The sequence below is a fragment of the Apteryx mantelli genome, chromosome 6 (assembly GCF_036417845.1).
Source record: "Apteryx mantelli isolate bAptMan1 chromosome 6, bAptMan1.hap1, whole genome shotgun sequence".
NCBI classification, from domain to species: Eukaryota; Metazoa; Chordata; class Aves; order Apterygiformes; family Apterygidae; genus Apteryx; species Apteryx mantelli.
In genome coordinates, this window is record NC_089983.1 from 27648864 (window position 1) to 27668928 (window position 20065).

The 20065-nt window shown below is 40.0% G+C and overlaps 1 protein-coding gene across 1 annotated transcript; it reads right to left on the minus strand.

Moving 5' to 3' along the window:
* Positions 1-978: 978 nt before the first annotated feature.
* Positions 979-19996, minus strand: GORASP2 (golgi reassembly stacking protein 2). Its single transcript, XM_067299088.1, has 10 exons — positions 19850-19996; positions 10569-10649; positions 7773-7976; positions 7265-7351; positions 6674-6804; positions 5940-6072; positions 5699-5822; positions 5228-5314; positions 2845-2955; positions 979-2024 (listed from the first exon to the last, which is right to left on the minus strand). The coding sequence occupies exons 1-10, from the start codon at positions 19910-19912 to the stop codon at positions 1705-1707; spliced, it is 1341 nt and encodes a 446-aa protein (XP_067155189.1). The 5' UTR covers positions 19913-19996; the 3' UTR covers positions 979-1704.
* Between the last annotated feature and the right edge of the window lie 69 nt (positions 19997-20065).

The window sequence follows — 20065 nt, forward strand, 5'->3', positions numbered from 1 at the left end:
AGGGGAAGGACTCTTAGAAGTGTGAGAGTTTATGGAGCACAATACTAACAGTCTGTCTTTGTACGCAGCAAAGAAAAGAGGAAACATCCTTATTCTCATTCCAAGATTTAATTCTGAAGAGTGTGACACTGGCAATACAGGTGTCTCAAAAATGCATTCTGAGAACAGCAACCTCCTTACTTACCAAGGGCAGAGGGACTGCAGGCTCCAAGCAGTTGAGAAAAGAAACTGTACACAGTGTGAAACAGAAAAGTGTTCTGGGTCTTTGACATAGGCCTTTAAAGGCCTAACAGGTGATGAGGAAATGTGCATTAATGGGCCAGAGGAATAACAAGTACCTAAGTAATAGAGAGGAGACAGGACACCAGGTACTGGATAAGGTGAGGTGTTACAATCAGCAACAAGATGCAACTACTATTCCAAAAACTATTCAGGCACACTGCTTTATCAAAAGAAATCATGTAGCTGCTGAGACTGACCATAGCTCCAACCTGCTGCTGATCTGGCACAAATTTGCACGTACTTGCAACAACCAGGTGTAAATGAAATTTCACTAGTGTAGAGGGACTGGACTAGTATGGAAGTCTTCCACATGAACTGCAAAATAAGGAAGCTGTACCTAATCCCAGGACCTAAGGCTATTCACCTGGAGTACAGTGCACACACCAGTTTATACAAGGGTAGCTCTGCTATATGAAGGGGATAGCTGCACTTCAGCAATGGGAAAAGCAACCTTAATCTACAATTTTCACCCTGAACATCAATTTAAAAAGCCAAGTATACATCATATGCAGGCATATTTCATGACCCATTGCTGTACTGGGCCTTAACTACCAGTGCTGACCCTGCCTGCCATTATGAAGTCTGACATTCCTCTCTCGGAGAAGCCCTTTTGCTGCTCTGTGCCAGAGCTGAATTAAATATAGTTAAATGAAAGTTTATGCATTAAAGAAATGTGCTATTTTGTCACACAAAGGGTAAAATTCCAGGAATTTATTGCTGTATGTATGCTTTATCCATTAATTTGTCTTACAGTAGTCATGAAGTGCCAAATTGTGTGCTACATTTAACATTTCCTATATTCTCTTCCAAATGCCATTTTACAGTGGGTGGGTGAAGCAACACAGCAGCAGTCACAAAACATGGCTTGAGCACCTCTCATGAGCTTAAAAATAAAGATTTGTATACAAGCTGAATAAAGAGATGCCAGTTAACAGGTCACTCAGCAACTTTAATATCTTTAGGTGGAAGTTTTGCAAAGTTAAAATTTACAACTCAGACTGAACGTTTTCATCCCCACTGTAGTAACAAGATACTTGCAAGAACAAGAACTATGGTATGTAAATGTCACACGCAAGAACTGCTTCATTTCTATCAGATGCAAAAGTTGGTAATTATAAGCAAGTAGAGAGGCCTAGCAGACTAAAGCTGTCAGCCTATATTAAAAACATATACCTCCAAGTTTGGCAGTGGAACTCTATTTACCACCTTAACTTTTTTTTTTTGGTTAAGTACAAGTACTCTTCCTCCCCTCCCACCAAGCACACTTTATAAATCCCCTTTATTTTTATTATACCTCCATATTATTTACAGGACTCCTAAAGATTAAGTACAAACTAGTATGAAATTAATGATAGCTTGCTCTTCAAATATGTATCCCATGGCTAAATAAATACCAAGCCAATCCAATAGAGCCATCTGGGGTTATGATTCAGAAGCTTGTATATCTGTGATCCCAGATGTTTTCTCATTAACTGTAGAAGATTCACTTGATCTGTCAACAATAGTTGCCTTAGAAATTGGGGTAGCACTATCCAAGGTGAGCACAGAGGTCTGTTCTACATTTACAGTAGTGCCGGGTTCAATGGAAAAGCTTCCAGCTTGAGTGATGGAGGGAAGCAAATCTGCAGGCACTGTAGATACCTCTGTGACCAAAGGAAGCAGAGGCACACATTTGGGTGGCATTGATAGAGGTGTCATTCCCATGAGATTTAGAGGTGGCAAGGAAGGAAGGGAAGGCAAACCTAGAAAAGAGAAGAAAAAAAATAAAAAGAAAAAAGCAGTGAGCCACTGCATACCACAGACAGGTACAGATAGATTCTGTGCTTAATTTTTTTCCTACTCTAATCCTCCATTTATTCTTGGAGAGGAGATAGCCTTTAAAACTCAATGTGAGCATGATATATCTGCTGATTCAGCAGGCTAGTTTCAAAGCCTGATACTTTTTGGATTTCAGAATTGAAGAATCTGAATAAACTCAAGTTCACTTCCTTGTACATACTGATGTTCCCTCTCCCCAGATGACTATGTCTTTAACATGTTAATCCTGATGACTAGATTTTTCTGGCATTCACTGAAACAGCCAGAGACAAGAAGTTAACAAGAATTTTATTCCAGGTAAGCTTCCAATTTTCTTTTTTGCTTGCTCCATGTGCATTTTCAGCAGTTTTGTTTTATTCAGTACCATAGATCTAGTATTAGTTGGCACTTTTTGGCATTCAATCAGGGTGCTTTGATCTCCTTGGCTAGCAAACACCTCATTTTCTTCTCCCCATAAAACTATATACTTTCATTTTTAGCACTGGACAATCTCTTCTTAGATTGTAAATCAGGTAATGTAAGATGAACCAACTAAACACAGGCATAGGCTTAGTATTAGATTATCCTGAAAAATATTCCTTGTCTACCCAATCTGGGCACTCCTGCCAACTTCTATCTCGGGCAAACATTCAATTTATCTCCTTCAGGAGTCCATCAGGTAACAAAGATCAGAGCTGGCTCTAAATCAGTGCGTCAGAGATCATCAAGGAGAATTGCAATGTTTCCATTTGTAGAAGCCCATACCAGGCTGTATGATTTCTGGTAATTCTGCCCCAGGAACGATGTGTGGCGCAGGTAAATTAAGTTTGGACAGATCAGTCAGGTTGGGAAGCCCTGCTGGCAATGGCATCAGACCTAAAAGAGTAGTAGAAAAGTTACAGTTGAAAACTTGTCAAACCTGCTTTTTCAACTGTTTCTGAGATCTTATCGACCATTTAAAGTTAGTTTATATTGCATTGCATCTTGATTAGCATATTTACAGGTGAAAATGCAAATTAACCTGAGTTTGAACCTTCAGGTTGCACAATGAAAACAGTTACCTATTGCTGGAAGTCAGGATTAGAAAATACCTAATCCCAACCTTTTATATTTTTCTCTGAGGAAAGTAAAATTGTACTTCAAGGAATGAAGTTTTGAATTCACAGCTCAGCTTTTAACACTGGTAGTTATTTCACTGTAGCACTGTACTGGACGCCCTCTATTCCTAATGTGAATGGCAGCAGAGCACAATAGGATGAAACAGGTAGAAAGAAAGACATATTAAAGATCAGAAATACTACTATTAGTCTTTTCTACTCATATTTTTGTATCTAACTTTTAGTTATAAACTATGAAAAAGGCAAGACAAAGTAACTTTCAAAGTTTGGAAGGACTGAAATACAACAGAAACGTAGGATGAGCATAACACACTCCTTCCATCAATGTGTTTGCTGTGGAACATCTTTTCTCCCCTGGTTTTCCTGCCTTAGAAGAGCTGCATTTCTGTGACAGTGGCTCTCTTCCTATTTTGTGTTTAGTTCAGGGAAAACTAATTCTGAAACAGAATCTTAATACTACAGTAATAAGAGGGAGAAGGGGAAAGTCTTAAGCAAGGCTACTGTACAAAGATTTTGATTTAAAAAAAAAGTCTTTTACTTACCTGTGAATTTATTAGCCACAAAGATAGACCTTTATCTGACTCAAAGAGCTTTCAGCTCAGCTACAAGCCAACTTTGAGCACACTTTTTTTAAAACTGAAAAAAATCTGAACTGCACTGCACACAAATGCACTCAATTATTAAACAGGCTGCATTTTTAAGATTTACAATTTCACTAGTATGGACATGCACATTGTAAGCAATAACCCAACAGCTTTCAAAATGGCAATCATACTATTCAGAGAACAAGGTGGAAGGAAAATAAATATTTGTAGGCCTGGGGTTTTTTGGTGATGTAGGGGGAGAGAACACTAACAAAAACTGAACTTAGTGGTTTGCCATTTTACCTAAGCAGTACAAGAATAAAGTTTCCTGCCCTTGTACACACACACTTAGTTCTACTATATATTACTTCCGTGATAGAGAGCATACCTACAGGCATTATTTAAAAACTTTAGACACATCTGTATCTACTTATCTCATTAGCGTACGAGATATAAAATACAATTCCTTTAGTGTTTTGAACACACAATTGAGTCCTGCACCAGTGTACCAATCACATTGCAAAATCCCATACAAACCTCATCTTACCCATTGCAAATAATTCTGGAGTACTAGTGGTTGAAATATTCATTATTATCAGGAAATAATGCACACTACTTTGTAGACAGACTCATTTTTGTTAAGACACTTTAAATTACAGAATAGTTCAGTGATAGTGGAATTCACACTAAACTGTTATGGCAGAATGCTGAAAGCTATATGACATTTTAACGGTTTACCTAAATAGATTTATTAATAACTTTAAATACAATTCAAAAGCAAAAACAAGTGACTGCAACATAGGGTTTTATATTTTTAGCCCTCTATTACCACTAGAAAGAATGATCAAGCTGTGTATTAAAAAGGAATCATCTAAAATGGAGTTTTTATGGGGTGAAAAGGCAGCAGAAATAGTCAAGACACCTTCTCAAATCTTTCTCCTGGTCTGATGTCTGACTGTCAAGGACGAACCAGGAACTTGTATATTTTTTGTATTTGTATATACATATATATACTTTCTATATATATATATATATGTATACACACATTTTTTTTCTATTTGTATATTTTACAGCATAAAATTTATGAAATATGGCAACAAACAATGTATCAACACAAGAAATGTTGCAAATAATACAGCTAATACTTTCCAGAGAAATCCTGAACACCCCATCTATTGTGCAGGGGATATAAAAGGTAACTGAATATAAACTCTGATGCCAGCTCAGTCATCTGTGCTATAGATATGCTGTGCTCATACTCTAGAAAAAATGCTTAAAGTTGTAAAGGTTGCGTAAAGATTTTTAACATGAAATGCATAAGATGTAATGAAGTTACCCAAAGGAAAAAAAAAAAAAAAGCAGTGGAAGAGATAGGCCTCTTCCATTTTTCCCTGAAGTTTTTTTTGTTTTGTTTTAGAAATGTTTTAAGAAAATTTACCTACTCACCTGGTAATGTAGTTGCTGGGTTAACCGGTGGCACAGAAGCAAGGGATTGACTTACTTGTGGTGGTAATAATGGAACTGTGGGAACACCTGGTGGAGTATACAGGAAAACAACCACCATTCATTTCAAGTATATAACACTTCAGCTCCCTTCCTCAAAGGGAGTGAAAATAAATAAATACTAGCTTACAGGAGAATTAATATTTGCCTTAAACAATTAATTGTAAAATGCTGATGAAGAAAAACAGTATTCCAAATAATGTACATCATATTTGTGACAGAAGGTGCTTGGAATTCTTTTGTGAGCAAGCAGGGCACACTATAGTACTCTAGGCCTTAGTTGTTGGGAAAAGTTTGGGGAAGAGAGAAGTTTATTCTACAAACACCATCTTTATTAAATTGACAGGAACATTTGTGAATCCAAAAAAGTTAAAACACCCACACATTTCAGAAGTTAGTTACTTCCATACTAACCTGTACTGAGAACATTACTGACAGTAGTTGAGGATGAACTAATAGAAAGTCCTGACAGACTCTGTTCAAGTCCTGCTGAACCAGGGGGTAATGTGGGTGAGGGATTAACCGATGACAGCTGAACCTTAGTTAAAGGAAAAAAATTACATCATTAGGGGATTTGTTTCCACAGAACCAATAAAAGCAGAAAAACAACATAACAATCCACTTTTACCAAGCCAAAGAACAGATTACAATGTACCTCTGTAAAGCCATCTTTGAGGGGACTGAGCGATGCACTAGGCAACTGTCCTGGGAGAGAAATTTTCTTTCCCTCTTCAAACGGCCGTGTAGGTATCCTATGCAAATACCCATAACCAATGCCACATCCTAGGCTTTTAAAATATGAACATTGAAAAGTCAGTGAAACTACTTAAGTAGTGTGGACTCTACAGCAAGCAAAGCATGAATGACTCAAGATGCCAGCAAGCTTCAAGATACATTCCGTACAACTGTATTGTGCAGAAAAAAAATAAATATTGCCTCATTTTCTGTACAGAAATAATCAGTAGTAGATAACTGAAAGGAAATTCTGTAGCTGTTAGCAATAACCATGCAGCAAAAAAAAAAAAAAAAGCTTTATTGTTATTTGGGCCAAGCAGCTATACAGCTTAGAATTCAACTTGGCCTATAATTTGCAGTCCTCTGTTCTGGCTACTGCACAATACTTTAAGAATATACTACAGTCTAACAGCTACCTGAAGTCTAATGCAGAATGCAGTTACTGCGCTTTGTGCATTTTTGAACTGGTTAATTTACTGAGTAAATACCCCCCCACCTCCACCCCCTCAGTAACTAAATCTGAATTTCAAGTATATAATTTGCCATATACCTGTCTTTTTCTGTCATTATAGAGAACTTAATCTAGCAGCTTTTAGGCTAGCACTGTAAGAAGCAGCCTTTTCCCCCCCTCCAGGTAATATATTGTTTCCTTACCTGCCTTCTCCACCCCAGGCAGAATTTGGAGTAATCACCACTTCCCGACAGTTATCTGTGTCCGTATTGTACACGTAAAGTTTTAATGGCTTTGCTTCATGTGTTTCAATAAGGGAGAAGAGATCTTCAGACTGTAAAAGAATAACAACCCATGAGGGCTTTTTCCTCCAATTCTAGCATTTGATACATGAACGATCATCTTCCTAGTCCTAACCTTCCGTAACAGAGCCTGGTAACTGCTAAGTATTTGTTGCAGTGCTGCCACGTTATCATAAGGACAACTTTAATACTGTGTTGTACTAACTACTCAGAAGACACATGGCACAACCCAGATTTTAAATCTCTTATTTGAAATTTTAATGTTAAGTACAAAAATAAAAGTTCATATCTGACTACATAAAGATATTTAAGAGTTTTTATTTCCAGAATTGCATTTAAGCACAATGAAGAGGTACCATGCCAAAGCTCCTTCCCTTTTGCATTAAGTTACTTCCATTAGCACTGAACAGAAGCAGAATTTGGGATCTTTCCAACTGCCCTGGTACTGCTTTTTAGTTTAAAATTTTCAAAATCTTATTTATATATACATACCTCATTCATGACAGTATCTGCTCCAATGATATAGTCACTATGAGGTCTAAGTCCAGCTAATGCAGCAGGAGAGTTTGGTTCCACTTCCTAGTTTTAAGACGGAAAGTTACAAAACATTACTAACCGTCAGGGTGTAGCAAAGCAGTTACATACGCACTTCACAGACGTTCTGATTCAGACATACAAACTGGTCAGGTTTTTAATGCAATTAGTAGGACAGTCACTGAACTAGAAAAACGGTGGCTAAATTACAGTTTCTTTAGCTACTGTTACAGGAATTCTGAATATTGTATAACACCACTGATTTCAATGCAAGATTTGATAATATACTCACAGACACACAGTTCTGTTTTAAAAGTCTTTCTGAAAACAAAGTCAGAAAACAGACCAATTTGACCTGAAGGCTTATGTACACCCATGCAAGTTACTTTTCAGTAAAAAGACTAAAGACTTTAACAGTAAGCAACGCATTTTGCAGTAAGAAAATTATTTGAAAGTTTGTACGCACCAGTACATGCCATACATTTTCGTTGGCCCCATCAAAGCTGCAGAAACGAATGCTCACTCCCAGCAGGCCCTGTCCTCCCCACATGTTGCTGGGCGTCACCGATGTTTCTCTTAGTTCCAGTGTTTTGCTACTGTACACTAGCATTTTTACAGGTTTTTCAACATTCGCTTTCAACAGGTCCTTGAGAGTATCATTGTCTTTATTCTGCAAATGTTCAAACAAAAGCTTGGTTTAGAGTGTTTAAACACAGTAAGTGTCCAGTTTTATAGCACCACTTTTGTATTTCAAAGATCCTATGAACATTTTGAATTATCAGAATATATCTCTATAGCTATTTCATAGCAAGCTTTCAGTCCCTTAGCAATTTGGAAAGCAAAGAATACATTGCTTTCCAAATATAAAAACACATCTAAACCTGTGGCACAATATGCAGGAATCCGACATTTAAATACGGGGATATTCTTTTTTGCCATTCATAAACTCAGGACCTATAACAAAGTTCATATCCAAAGCAGTAAACATTCCTCACATCCAAGTAATTAATGACAGGATTAATGCACTGACACACTAACCAACCACAGTAACTTGCTTTTTTGTTACTCAAAATGTAGAGTAATGGCACCTTTTGGAACCACCAAAAAAAAGTGAAAACAAGACCAGCCAATCATACCATATGAAACTGTGTTTGCCAGTAGATACTGGGGGTGCCTGTACTGCCAAAGGGAGCAGAGGATAGGGACTGAGCCACCTCCGAATGAGCTAGCTCTACAACTGGAAGCAGCACATTAGCCCCACATGGGACCTAAGCTGCGCTGCCAGAAACATCTCGGTTACAGGGTCAGTTACACCACTTTCAGGCTTCAGGTTATCTGTTATTAGAAACATCACATTTCGCACATGGATATAACATGTTGCTCTGATTTAGCTTAACAGTTCTAATGCAGTGGTGCCTTGTGTCATTTAGGACATGGACCTGTTCATTTAAAAGCCATATAGGACATTTAAGTGTATCCAAATCCTTATTTTTCAAGTAATTCTTTATTATTAAAATGCTGGCAAACTGATTTGAAACACCAGCTTTAAAAAAATATTTCTTGTATAGCAACAGAGTTTTTGGAAGTAGGACTTCAGTCAAACCCTAGCACTTTCAGCTCCAGAGAACTAAAAGATGAACTAAACTATGGTACATTTTTGCAGGCTGTAAAACATTGACAATTACTTTTAAAACATATCTTTTAAAATGAGTTTCTGATGCTAATAACTTCAAGTGCTTATACTTTAACTGGACCCACAAAAAAGAAAAAAAAAGGGGGGGGAAAGGGGGGGGAAGGGGGGGGGAAGGGGGGGGGGAAAGGGGGGGGGAAAGGGGGGGGAAAGGGGGGGGAAAGGGGGGGGGAAAGGGGGGGGAAAGGGGGGGAAAGGGGGGGAAAGGGGGGGAAAGGGGGGGGAAAGGGGGGGGAAAGGGGGGGGAAAGGGGGGGGAAAGGGGGGGGAAAGGGGGGGGAAGGGGGGGGGAAGGGGGGGAAGGGGGGGGGAAGGGGGGGGGAAGAGGGGGGGGGAAAGGGGGGGGGAAAGGGGGGGGAAAGGGGGGGGGAAAGGGGGGGGGGAAAGGGGGGGGGAAAGGGGGGGGGAAAGGGGGGGGAAAGGGGGGGGGAAAGGGGGGGGGAAAGGGGGGGGGAAAGGGGGGGGGAAAGGAAAGGAATACCACCACAAGCATAAGTGCTCACATATTCTCCCGTGCTTGAAACTCTGCATTGAAAGCCTGTGTAAATACTATCTCATCATCATGTGTTACAAATACTGGGCAACAAGATAAATGCTGTTAATAGAAACCTTCCTTTCAGAAGCCTCATTTCCTGTAGCAATAACAGCAGAACATAAACAGCAGGGGGGAAAAAAGAAAAAAAAAAGAATCAAGGGATTTCAGGGCTGATCTGACTTCTTCAGTGACAAACTCTCTGCTTTGACTTTTGAGTCAAAATTTCAGATCTGTGAGAATTGTGCCAGATAAAAAAAAAAAGTTTCTATTTCCTATACCTATCTCTTTCTTTGGCAGGGCAGAAGAACTATGATCAAAGCTCAGCTGAGTATGACTAGGCCTTATTCTTCCACTTTGACCAACTCCAGTGTCAAAAGGTCTTTTAAAGTAACTACAGGGCCTCCTTCATATGCCTCCTAAGGCCCAAATCTTTTCAAGGAGAGTGGGTATTTCCTCAGCAGAGATGAGGATAAGCCATCACATTGTGAGCTCCTTCCACACTCTTAGACCTGCCTCGCAGCTTTGTAGAGGCTCTCCTGAACCCAGCTGTACAGGTAGAAGAGCCTGCCCACAGCTGTTCTTGGTCACTGCTCTGACAGTTTGTCATCTCACTACAGCTCCACTTGACAACCTTCTCACATGATTCCTCCCCAACAGCTTCGGCAACAGGTCTTTCAACCAACCTGTTTCAACTGAAATAAATGAGTTCACAAGTGCTCACACAGTTTTACAGACAGAACTATGGGGGAACTAACACAAGCAGCTAGAGGTGGATCAGTAGGTAGTATCATCTTCTGCTGGTGCAGATGTGCGCAGAGAGCACATCTGTCTGCATCCTTATTCTCCACCTTCATTTGTGATAGAAGTATAACCATGGGGTGAAGGAAATTGGTTTCTGATGCAGTTAGGCTTTCCCATTTTAGACTAAGGATAAACATTTTATACACATTTAAATAAATGCATTAGTTCATCTTTAAAAATAGATTCTCAACACATTGCTTGTATTCAGTCAGCATTATAAAAGAGCAACACACTTACCAATCTTGAACCATTAATAGATACGATAAAATCAAAGAAGGGCTCCAATCCAGCTCTATGCCCTGGTGAGTTTTCTTGTACCTATCAGAAAGTTAAACAAGAATTTAGCAAAAGTGTACCAATCACAGAATCACAGAATCGCTGAGGTTGGAAGGGACCTCTGGAGATCATCTAGTCCAACCCCCCTGCTCAAGCAGGGTCACCTAGAGCACGTTGCACAGGATTGTGTCCAGGCGTGTTTTGAATATCTCCAGAAGGAGACTCCACAACCTCTCTGGGCAACTTGTTCCAGTGCTCTGTCACCCTCACAGTGAAAAAGTATTTCCTCATGCTGATTTCTAGATTAGAACTACATTTCTACTTGTGCAAAACTGTAGTTATAGAAGCTACTGCTGTTTGTACATATGATTTCTAATGTTCAGATATAATATTCTGGACCGAAACCACTTCCCTTAAAAGTGATGGGGGGGGGGGGGTTGGTTGTTTTTTTAAGACCATTAATTTATTGAGTAATGAAACAACAGTTGCTACTCACTGGGACAAGCACTGCTTCAACAACTGCACCAGATAAGTTGTAGATATTTATTTCAATTAAGGAGATTACAGTCAAAGTGCAAGCTTAATGAATTCTGAAAAAGTTGGTCAAAAAGCAAAATCTTTCCACAAAGGTGCCAACATTGGACCTTGCTTTTTATGTTACTCTTATTAGAGGAAATGCAGTCACATCTGTGCAAGCACCGGTTGTCATCTCACGAACAAACATCACCTGCCGCCATCCTTGAGAAACAGAGGGCAGTGTACAAGCTATGATTCATTAACACACCAACAAGCTCATGTAATTTTGCAGCCATGGCAGCTCAAATAATCCAACCACTCCACTAGGACAGAGCCTAAGTAGTGGATATTCATTGCTCCCAGAAGCTTCAGGTCTGCTTTTAATTCCAAATAGAGTAACTCAGATGGGTATTTTACCAGTATTGTTTTTTCACTATTATATCCATTGCTAACAGTAACTCCAATACGAGTTCAATCAATCTTTTCCTATAGCCTCTGGAGAGCTTCCTTTACTTGTCAGATGATTCATTTTACCCACTGGCTTTTTCCTTTTCATGTTATATTCACCTTCCAAAAGATCTACAGCTTAATCCTTTACAGTGGTGTTTCTTACAGTATGTATTATTCTAGTCTGACATAACTGGTACAAAACGGGTAGTTTGTTCCGTGCCAGCCTGATTCTGCAGAAATTGACTTTCCTTAATATGACTTGTCTAGAACAATTGACAACTACAAAACCTTCCTCTTAGAGCCCGTTTATCTCTGCCTAACATATTCACAAAATCAGAGCTTAGAAAAAAATCCAGATTACTTGAGGGTAGTTTTCTGTAATGGATGCTGGAAGCCTAGTATATCAGTGTCACATAATCTAAACATTCATTAAAAGATAATCTGGAATCAGTAGTTCCAGAGTCATGTGCACTGATTGTCATCCAAGTTTTGTAAAGCAGCAAAAAACGATGAAATTAACATTACCCCAGTCAATGACAAACAACATAGGCAGCAATAACATCACAAACCCCCCAGTTTATCACTTCTAACTAGAACCTGAAGTGTGTCTACAGAAGTGAGTCTTCAAGACGCCTGCATGCTCCTTGGAAGTAATTTTCTGTACTTGAGGATGCAAATATTCTCCCCAGTATCAAGTATTAACCACTCTCAATTTACCTACAGCTCTCAATCACCCAAAGCAACTTGCAGTCCAGCTCACTAAATCCAAAGTAATTGCCTCCATGTTACTAATTCAACCTGTTGGTACAGGACATCTCTAGCCAAGAATAACGAGAGAGAAGACAGCAAGCTGTGTACCGCGTAACAGGGTAAAAGTACAAGCTAAGCTCCATGTAGCAGCCCCTCTGATACTAGTTGTGTGGGAACTCTGGCACACTGTGGACGTTGCTTTGACTTTAGTGGGCTGTACCTAGAGCTAATTAAACGTTACATACTAAAACATTCAGTAATGTAGAGCTACCCTCAGAACAGTCTCTACAAGCAGAAGCTTTAGCTTACGAAAAGTCACAAAGAGGCTAAAAGACACTGTGTTTATAATTTTACTCAAATGTAGACAGCACTTACTTCTATCTAAGTTGGGTATTAGAGGCTTTCCTGCCATTAAATAAATGGTTTCACAACAGCAGAATTAAGGAACTCCATTTTCCTACGGACGTGTTCCATAACTGCTTTCTCAGGCTTGAAGCTTCTCTTGCAATCAAGTGATTCAGACATCTCCTCTGATGTGGCTTCTCTAGGACCTAATAAAGAATGAGCTTGCACTGTTTGTTGCCTTTCCCTCAGTTCAGGGAGGTGATGTGAAAATACCCAATAGAGTCTCTCTCTTTCTCTCTCATAACACCAACTACTTCAGGTGACTTACAGGAACTTTTGTGTTTTAATGAACATGACAAAGACTTTACACCTAAATGAAACTGGCAAACAGTTTAAGAAGTTATTGTGAGAACAAGAATTGTAAACACAAACATGTCCTGGAAAACCCTATTTCATTAAAGATGAGCAGAACTAGCACAATGATATATTTATTCAGATAGCATATCAGATTGTTAAACATGGGTACACCTCATGGCATTGAAATTATGAAAAGACAGACTTCAGTGGCAAAAGCAGTCCTGACATGGACCAGTGTGTATTCAGAGATTTTCCTCCAGTTCTAAATGAACAACAACCAAAAAAACCCCCACACCTCCCTGCCACAATATCCCTTCCCCCACCTCACACAGGATAGATCACGTCCTGAACACTGTAAGCCAACAGTGATCAGCGTTCAATAAGGTAACCTAAAATTAAAAGGTGCACCTATGATAAGCAAGAATTATACATGCTCAGCACCCATCCATGTCATGCCCACTGACTCCCGAGACGTATAGACTTGGTATTCTAAATACAATTTTTACAATCTGTCCAAAACTGATGAAGTGACTGTAGGAGTTTCCAAGTTCTAAACAATTAGTTTGAAGAAAGTTTCTTCAGATGTTGAACACCTTCCCCCATATCCCTCAGAATCCCATACACCTTTCCTTGGGCTATTTGTAAGTGGGCACGTAAGGACTGCCAGGGAGCTGCACCTGAAAATAATGAAGCTCTTATAGTTGCATACATCATACAAATTAATACATGTGCCTCAAAATGATGGAGCTGCATGCTTGTTATCACAGTTCCTCACCCTGTGATGCACAGGTTCAGTCACAACATGTTTCATATTTCCCTAGCTTGTCTAGGCCCAGCTTCACTGACAAAAAAAGTGCTTTTATGTTTGCCAGTCCCAGAAATGCAAACCAGAAGTGCTGAGTTCATTCCACATGAAATATCTTCTCCTTAAAGAAATGACATGCTCAGACCTGCATGATAACGACACTGACACCATGCAGTTTTTATGTTCTACCATTTTTTTTCAGTCAGCTAAACTGCACAGTTCTCTACCATCATGCAGTGCCAAACATACAATACAGCTCTCCCAAGAACTACAGCAATAAAGGGTAACTGGGAATCTTTGGAAACACAAGGGCACAAAAACCTTATCATTCATGACAGAAATAAAGATTCCATTTATCCATATATAAATTCTAGGTCTCCCAAGCAATCTGGCTTTGTGCAGCTCTTCTGTATTTCCCCCCAAAGGGTTCTGTAGCTTGCTTTTGTAATTGAATAAGGACTGAGAAATAATCAAGTAATTCAGTTTACGACAAATGCTAGTGCAGGCGAGATATCATTGATGGCAACATGGGAAGCCTCATTCTCTCAAAGCCAGGTGTTATTTTAGACATATAAGTTACAGACACCAGTGGGTAAATGCCACGACTTTCTAATGGTAAAGAAAAACAGTGCAATGGACTACAAAGAGAAGCTGTGGAACTGCTGCCACCACCAGAGGCTTTTAAGAGCAAGCAAAAAAAAACCCCAAAAAACTCTATGAAGAATAGTTTATGTACAATTGATCCTGAATTTCAGCAGGGAGAAAAGGGCTATATGACCCTTTAAGCCTTATATAATTCTACAGGACTTCAGTTTCTCACTCAGATGACAACACTGAGACAGACAGCAAGGCTGCTGAGCACACAGCTTACTCATTATTCAGCTTCTGTTTTAATTCACTTTTAAGAATTCAATGGGGAAAAAGCTTCAAGGTCAAGATACTTTAAATCTCATCTGTATTACTAAAAAGACTTATTCTTGGTAAAAAATAAAACAAAATAAAGTTCTTCTTTGCTGAGCACCTTTCCCACGCAGTCCCTCTAGGGTTACCTGTTACACATTATAACAAGGCTGCTCAGCAACATGATGGTCACAGTTTTAAGTCCTGAGCAAGAACAGTGCTCTGGCATATGGAGTTAGACATGCAAACCCTAATTTTCAGAGGCTCTAAATCTTCATCAGTATCATTGATACCTATGGCATATGAAGGCTTTCACACCTTTGAAAGTCACATATCTTACGCAAGTGTCCACTTAGGCTTTTAGAAGCTTAACTTCAAGCACGCAAATTTGAAAATTTGTATCCAAATGAAGACATTCCTGTTGGTGTACTAAATACACCACTTTCTGGGAGCAGCAGCTTTGAAGCATTTTTTTTTTTCTAAATAAGAAATCCTTCCTAAATAGTATTTATGTTATTAGCAACAAAATGCTGAAAAAAAAAATTTATACTTTACACTTTGGAATGGGTGATAGAACTTCATTATGCACTATCTATAAGCAATTTGTCTATTAGGTCCGATAGAATCAATTTTATTTCTGTCAGCTATTTTAATATATTACACTGTACGGCTGTATTGTATTTCTTTATGAAACACCCTGTTTTCCAGAGAAAAAGTTTTATAAGCTTTTTGTAAGGAAACTGACCCGGTACACACTGCATCAAATTTCATTTCAGCACAGAGCATTCACGCTGAGTTTTTGAAAAGTGAGTTTTCCTTTATAAAAGAAGAAACCTCTTTACAGCCACATATGTTTGCATACCTTCTGTAACAAACAGAAGCACTCAAGTAAACATTAGAAATTTAAACCTTGGGCACTGCTGTTATGTACCTTTGTAGGCAGAAGAGCACATAACACAGTGACATACACATCTCTTGTAGATAAAAATTCTTGAGTCACTTGTTACTTGAAGAAATTGTCAAGTCATTACAACAGCCTGTGCAAACTTCAGTAGTTTTGCACTGCTGAACAAGAAAGTTATTTCAAAGTTCACTTCATTCTGTTTTGAAGAGCAATACAATTGCCCTAATCAGCCACGCAAAACAGCCTGAGAGGTACCAGTTAAAAAAAAAGATTTATCAGCACACAAAATGAATCAGTAAATGAAAGTCTAACAGCAAAAGCACATATGATAAATAAAATGTATTCCAAAGACAAATTGTTTCAAAAAATGACTTATAGTCAGACCTACCTACCAAGAGACAAGAGCAACAAAACAGAGCTCGTAACTCTATTTCAGTGTCAGTTCATATGTATTATTACCCATTAAAATTCTTTATCTCCATCTAAAAAAAACAACCTCCCCAAAACAAAACATAACCAAAAAAAAACAACAAAAAACTGTCTGGTAGGGAAACAGTTTGTACAATCTGAAAGTCTCACTTTGAGAAAGCCATTACTTATAACGGTCTCGGTTTGCTCATCTGCTCTGGCAACTACTTCTTGGCTCCTAGGGTCATTCTAACAAGATACTTCATTTATTTTGTGGCCTTCTAACACTCATTTTCCATTCATCTCTCTACTCAAACATTTGCTCATTTTAACTTAACAAATAAATTCTTCCAATAATTTAAAACATTTTCTGAGTTTGCTCTAGTTCTTCCAACAACTAATGAAATCTTAAAGAACCATCACAACATATGCTTTGCAGAAGTTTGGTTTTATCAAGGAAATCTGACTTTATCTGAGTTAGATCTCTAACACAGAAAGACTAATGCAGTTTCTCCTTTTACCATTCTCATTTATCCTGATTAAAATACTGAGTTCAGAAAAAAAGTCTACTTGAGTGTGGACCAAGTTCTACAAAAAGTTGGTCCAGACAGAGCATTTGTGCAGAGCTCTCTAACAGCGTGAGCTGGATGTACCTGTCTAACAAACTCACTGCAGAATACAGACTGTAAAATTAATTTTGGAAAAAATCAAAGAAGAAAATTCTAGTCATTTGTATATCACATACATTTTAACATAAACATTCAAAATTATAATTGTGAATGCACATTCCCAGCTACATAAAAGCACTGACCTAGTTCATATTAGACTCAGCTCATGACGTAATTTAAGGTGCCTATCCACAGGGGGGGGAAAAAAAAGTTGCTCTTTGTTGTGCCTGCTGAAGACATCCTCATGAAGATAAGGTGAGAAATAGAGACATCAGTCTGCTTGGGACAACATGCAAGGCCTTTCTTGTATTTAATGTAAATAAAGCTGTCTCCTCAGAAATCAACTTCTTTAATGTACACCTGCCAATTACATTTGTGTGTTCGGATTTGATCAGAACATCAATGTTTCCTTATCAAAAGCATCGTGGGACAACTAACACTTGAAAAATGCCCTTCTTTCATCGTGTTAGTCTACATACATTTGTAGTGTACTGCCAGCAAGCTAGACCAAGTAAGTATTAATTCACAAGAGTGAATTAACAGTGCTCTAGTGCTCTTGCGTACTTTTAATAAGTAAGATTAACTCTAGTCAGATAACTCATCTGAGAAGGTCAGATGCCGACAAATAATTCCTCCGGTGCCATGTCTACAGCAAAGGTATTCATACTCTAGCTACAATGGCATAAATGCTCTGATGAGGACAAGGGCGAACTAACCCTAGCAAAGTTACTGTGCTGCCCAGTGCATCGGATTCAAGGGAAAAACCCAGGTACCATCCTGCTCGCTGCATGTGGAACACATGCTAGAGAAGAGACTTCCAAAAGGCAGCTCACAAGACCTTTAATGTAGCCTATCAAAGTTTTTTGTACGCTATCTGCCAAACAAAGCTATTGCATTGTAAATAATTTTATAGAGCTCTTACCCTGAAGACTGCTAAACAGTCCTTCAAGAACAAGATTTTGGGAAATCTCTAGTTTTGAACATGATACACTAAGGTAAAATAAACCAAACAAAAATCAGAGTGAGTATACTGTAATATGCTGGGTTCAAAATTGCAGTGGTTCAGAAGAACATTTGCAAATTAAAGTTTCTGTTTGAAAGGCCAGATGGATGGCCAGAATATAGCAACAGCATCAGCTATATAGTCTGGTCTGCCATAAGAATATTGCATCCTTAAGAATCTTTCTAACCACCCAGAAACTGCAAATCATGCAACTCCTGTATTGCTTCATAATTCCTAACGCAAAATGTCTCAAGTCTATTAATTTCAGTTGATCTTCTGAGATGATAACAATAAGGGAATGATATTTTTAAAGATATATTCTTCAGCTAAATATTTTATAAAGTCATGAATCACAGTATCACCACTACCTTAACTAGCTGTCAGCATACAAACTAAGCATCAAATAAAATCACATTTTTATTTACACATCTTCTTAGGAATGGAAAGTATTTACTCTCATCATTAATGGTTCATTTATTGAACTGCAATTACAGTCTTTGAGGAAAAAATACAAAGAACTCCTAAATAATATTACTCTCCTTTTTTTCTACACTTTGTCAAGACAGAGTTACCATGCTCATCTAGCCTTATCACAAGTAGTCTTACTCCTAACTTCAGTGGTATTTATTCAATGCCCGTCCCTCATTCTATCTAGTCAGGCTACATAAGCCCTAAGAATACTTAAGCTCCCATCTCTGCCCTTGTTTTTATTTCTTTACATACAGAAAAAAAACAATATATTGTCTCACATTACTAGCTGGCGTCTCTCTACCACAACAATTCAACATAAACTATGCTGGTGAAGCCCAATACATCACAATAACTTGCTGGAGTGTGCAGCTTGTCTAAAAGAAGCCAAATATTTCAGTATTTTGAATGCTGTGGGATTCAACTACTTGGTTTTGCACTATGCCAAAAATTCTCCCTCTTGCTTTATACAACTAATTATTTCTCTCCATTCACCAAGTCCTTTAAATGCTTTACAGATAAACCATATCTCTATACTAATCTTCTATGTTTATGCTATATGAAACATTATGGTGTCCAAAATACATTACATTTGTTTATCACTTATTCTCTGTAGAGACTAAAGATCACCTCTTCTCTTAAAAAAAAAAAAGAGATTGATTTTAATCAAGGGACACTTACTCATCACAAATTCATTTCTGAAGGTGCATAAAATGTATCTCTCATATTTGAAAAATACCAGATTGAGAGGTCATAAGTTGTCAGAAAATAATACAACACATTTTGGTGTTTGATCTTCTTTAACAGACCCTTTGAAAAGATTTCCTATCTTTGTCATAGTTCAGCCTTCAACAATATTTACAAGAGCACAAGCACAAGTTGTGCTGACTGGCCCTACCTGAACAAAAGCTATGCAGCTGTTAAAAATAGCAGCGCCACCTTCACACCTTCATGAAAACGGGCTAGCAGCTCAGGCAGATACAAGGTCTGTCACTTAAATAGCTTAACCTAACACCCCTGGAACTACCATCGAGATGAAGTAACTACAGCTCAGATCACGATGCAGTAATCAAGACAAAGCTTGGCAGGGGAACGTGCATTCTGACTTCATCACCTGCAGTGCCACACTTTTTAAACTGCAGTTTGAGCACGTGCAAGCGAGTATGCCAAAAGCGTTTTTCTGGAGGAGAAACAGCCTCTGCTCCAAAGGCAGCTCAGAAAGCAGCGCCGCCTCCCACGCTGCGACCCCCCCGGCCTATTCCCAGCCTGAGCGTGCACAGGCCGCAGCACGGAGGTGCTGCGGGGGCCGCCGCGCCTCCCCGGGAAGAGGAGGCCTGGACATCCCGGCTGGGCGGGAGCTGCAGCCGGGAGCGGGACACGGCGCAGGCCCCGGCAGCCCTGCAGGCTCCCGGAGGGCCCGGGGCCCCAGCCCTTCTCGGGGCGCCGGGGCGCCCCCGGGGAGAGCGGCGCGGCGGGCCGGCGAGGCGGGGGCTCGCCCTCGCCGTCCCTCCGGGAAAGGGAAGCCCCCGCGCGGCCCCCGGCCCGCTCGGCCACAGGGCCCGGGGGCGCCGCTGCCCTCGCCCCGCCCCGCCGGGCGCGGGGGCGACAGGGTCTGCCGGGCCCAACGGCCGCCCGCGCGCGCGCGCGCGCCGCCCCCGCCGCCCTCACCCGCAGGACGTGGTAGCCCTCGGTGCCCCCGCCGGGGATCTCGACGCTCTGCGAGGCGCCCATGGCGGCGGGCGGCGGCGCTGCTCCGCACAAAGCCCCACGCCCCTCGGACGTGGCACTGCCGCCCGCCCGCCCGGCTCGGCAGGGGCGGGGGCCGCGCGCGGCATGCTGGGAAGCCGCGTCGCGCCGCCACCCGCGCAGCGCAGCGCCCCCTGC

Bases quoted from the DNA above. Each gene is read 5' to 3' on its own strand.
- GORASP2 (XM_067299088.1), bottom strand. From the start codon at position 19,912: ATGGGCGCCTCGCAGAGCGTCGAGATCCCCGGCGGGGGCACCGAGGGC. The intron at 7,352-7,772 runs GTGCGTACAAAC...TCTTAAAACTAG, and splicing joins AAAATGTATGGCATGTACTG to GAAGTGGAACCAAACTCTCC. The intron at 6,073-6,673 runs GTAAGGAAACAA...ATATTTTAAAAG, and splicing joins GCCTGGGGTGGAGAAGGCAG to CCTAGGATGTGGCATTGGTT.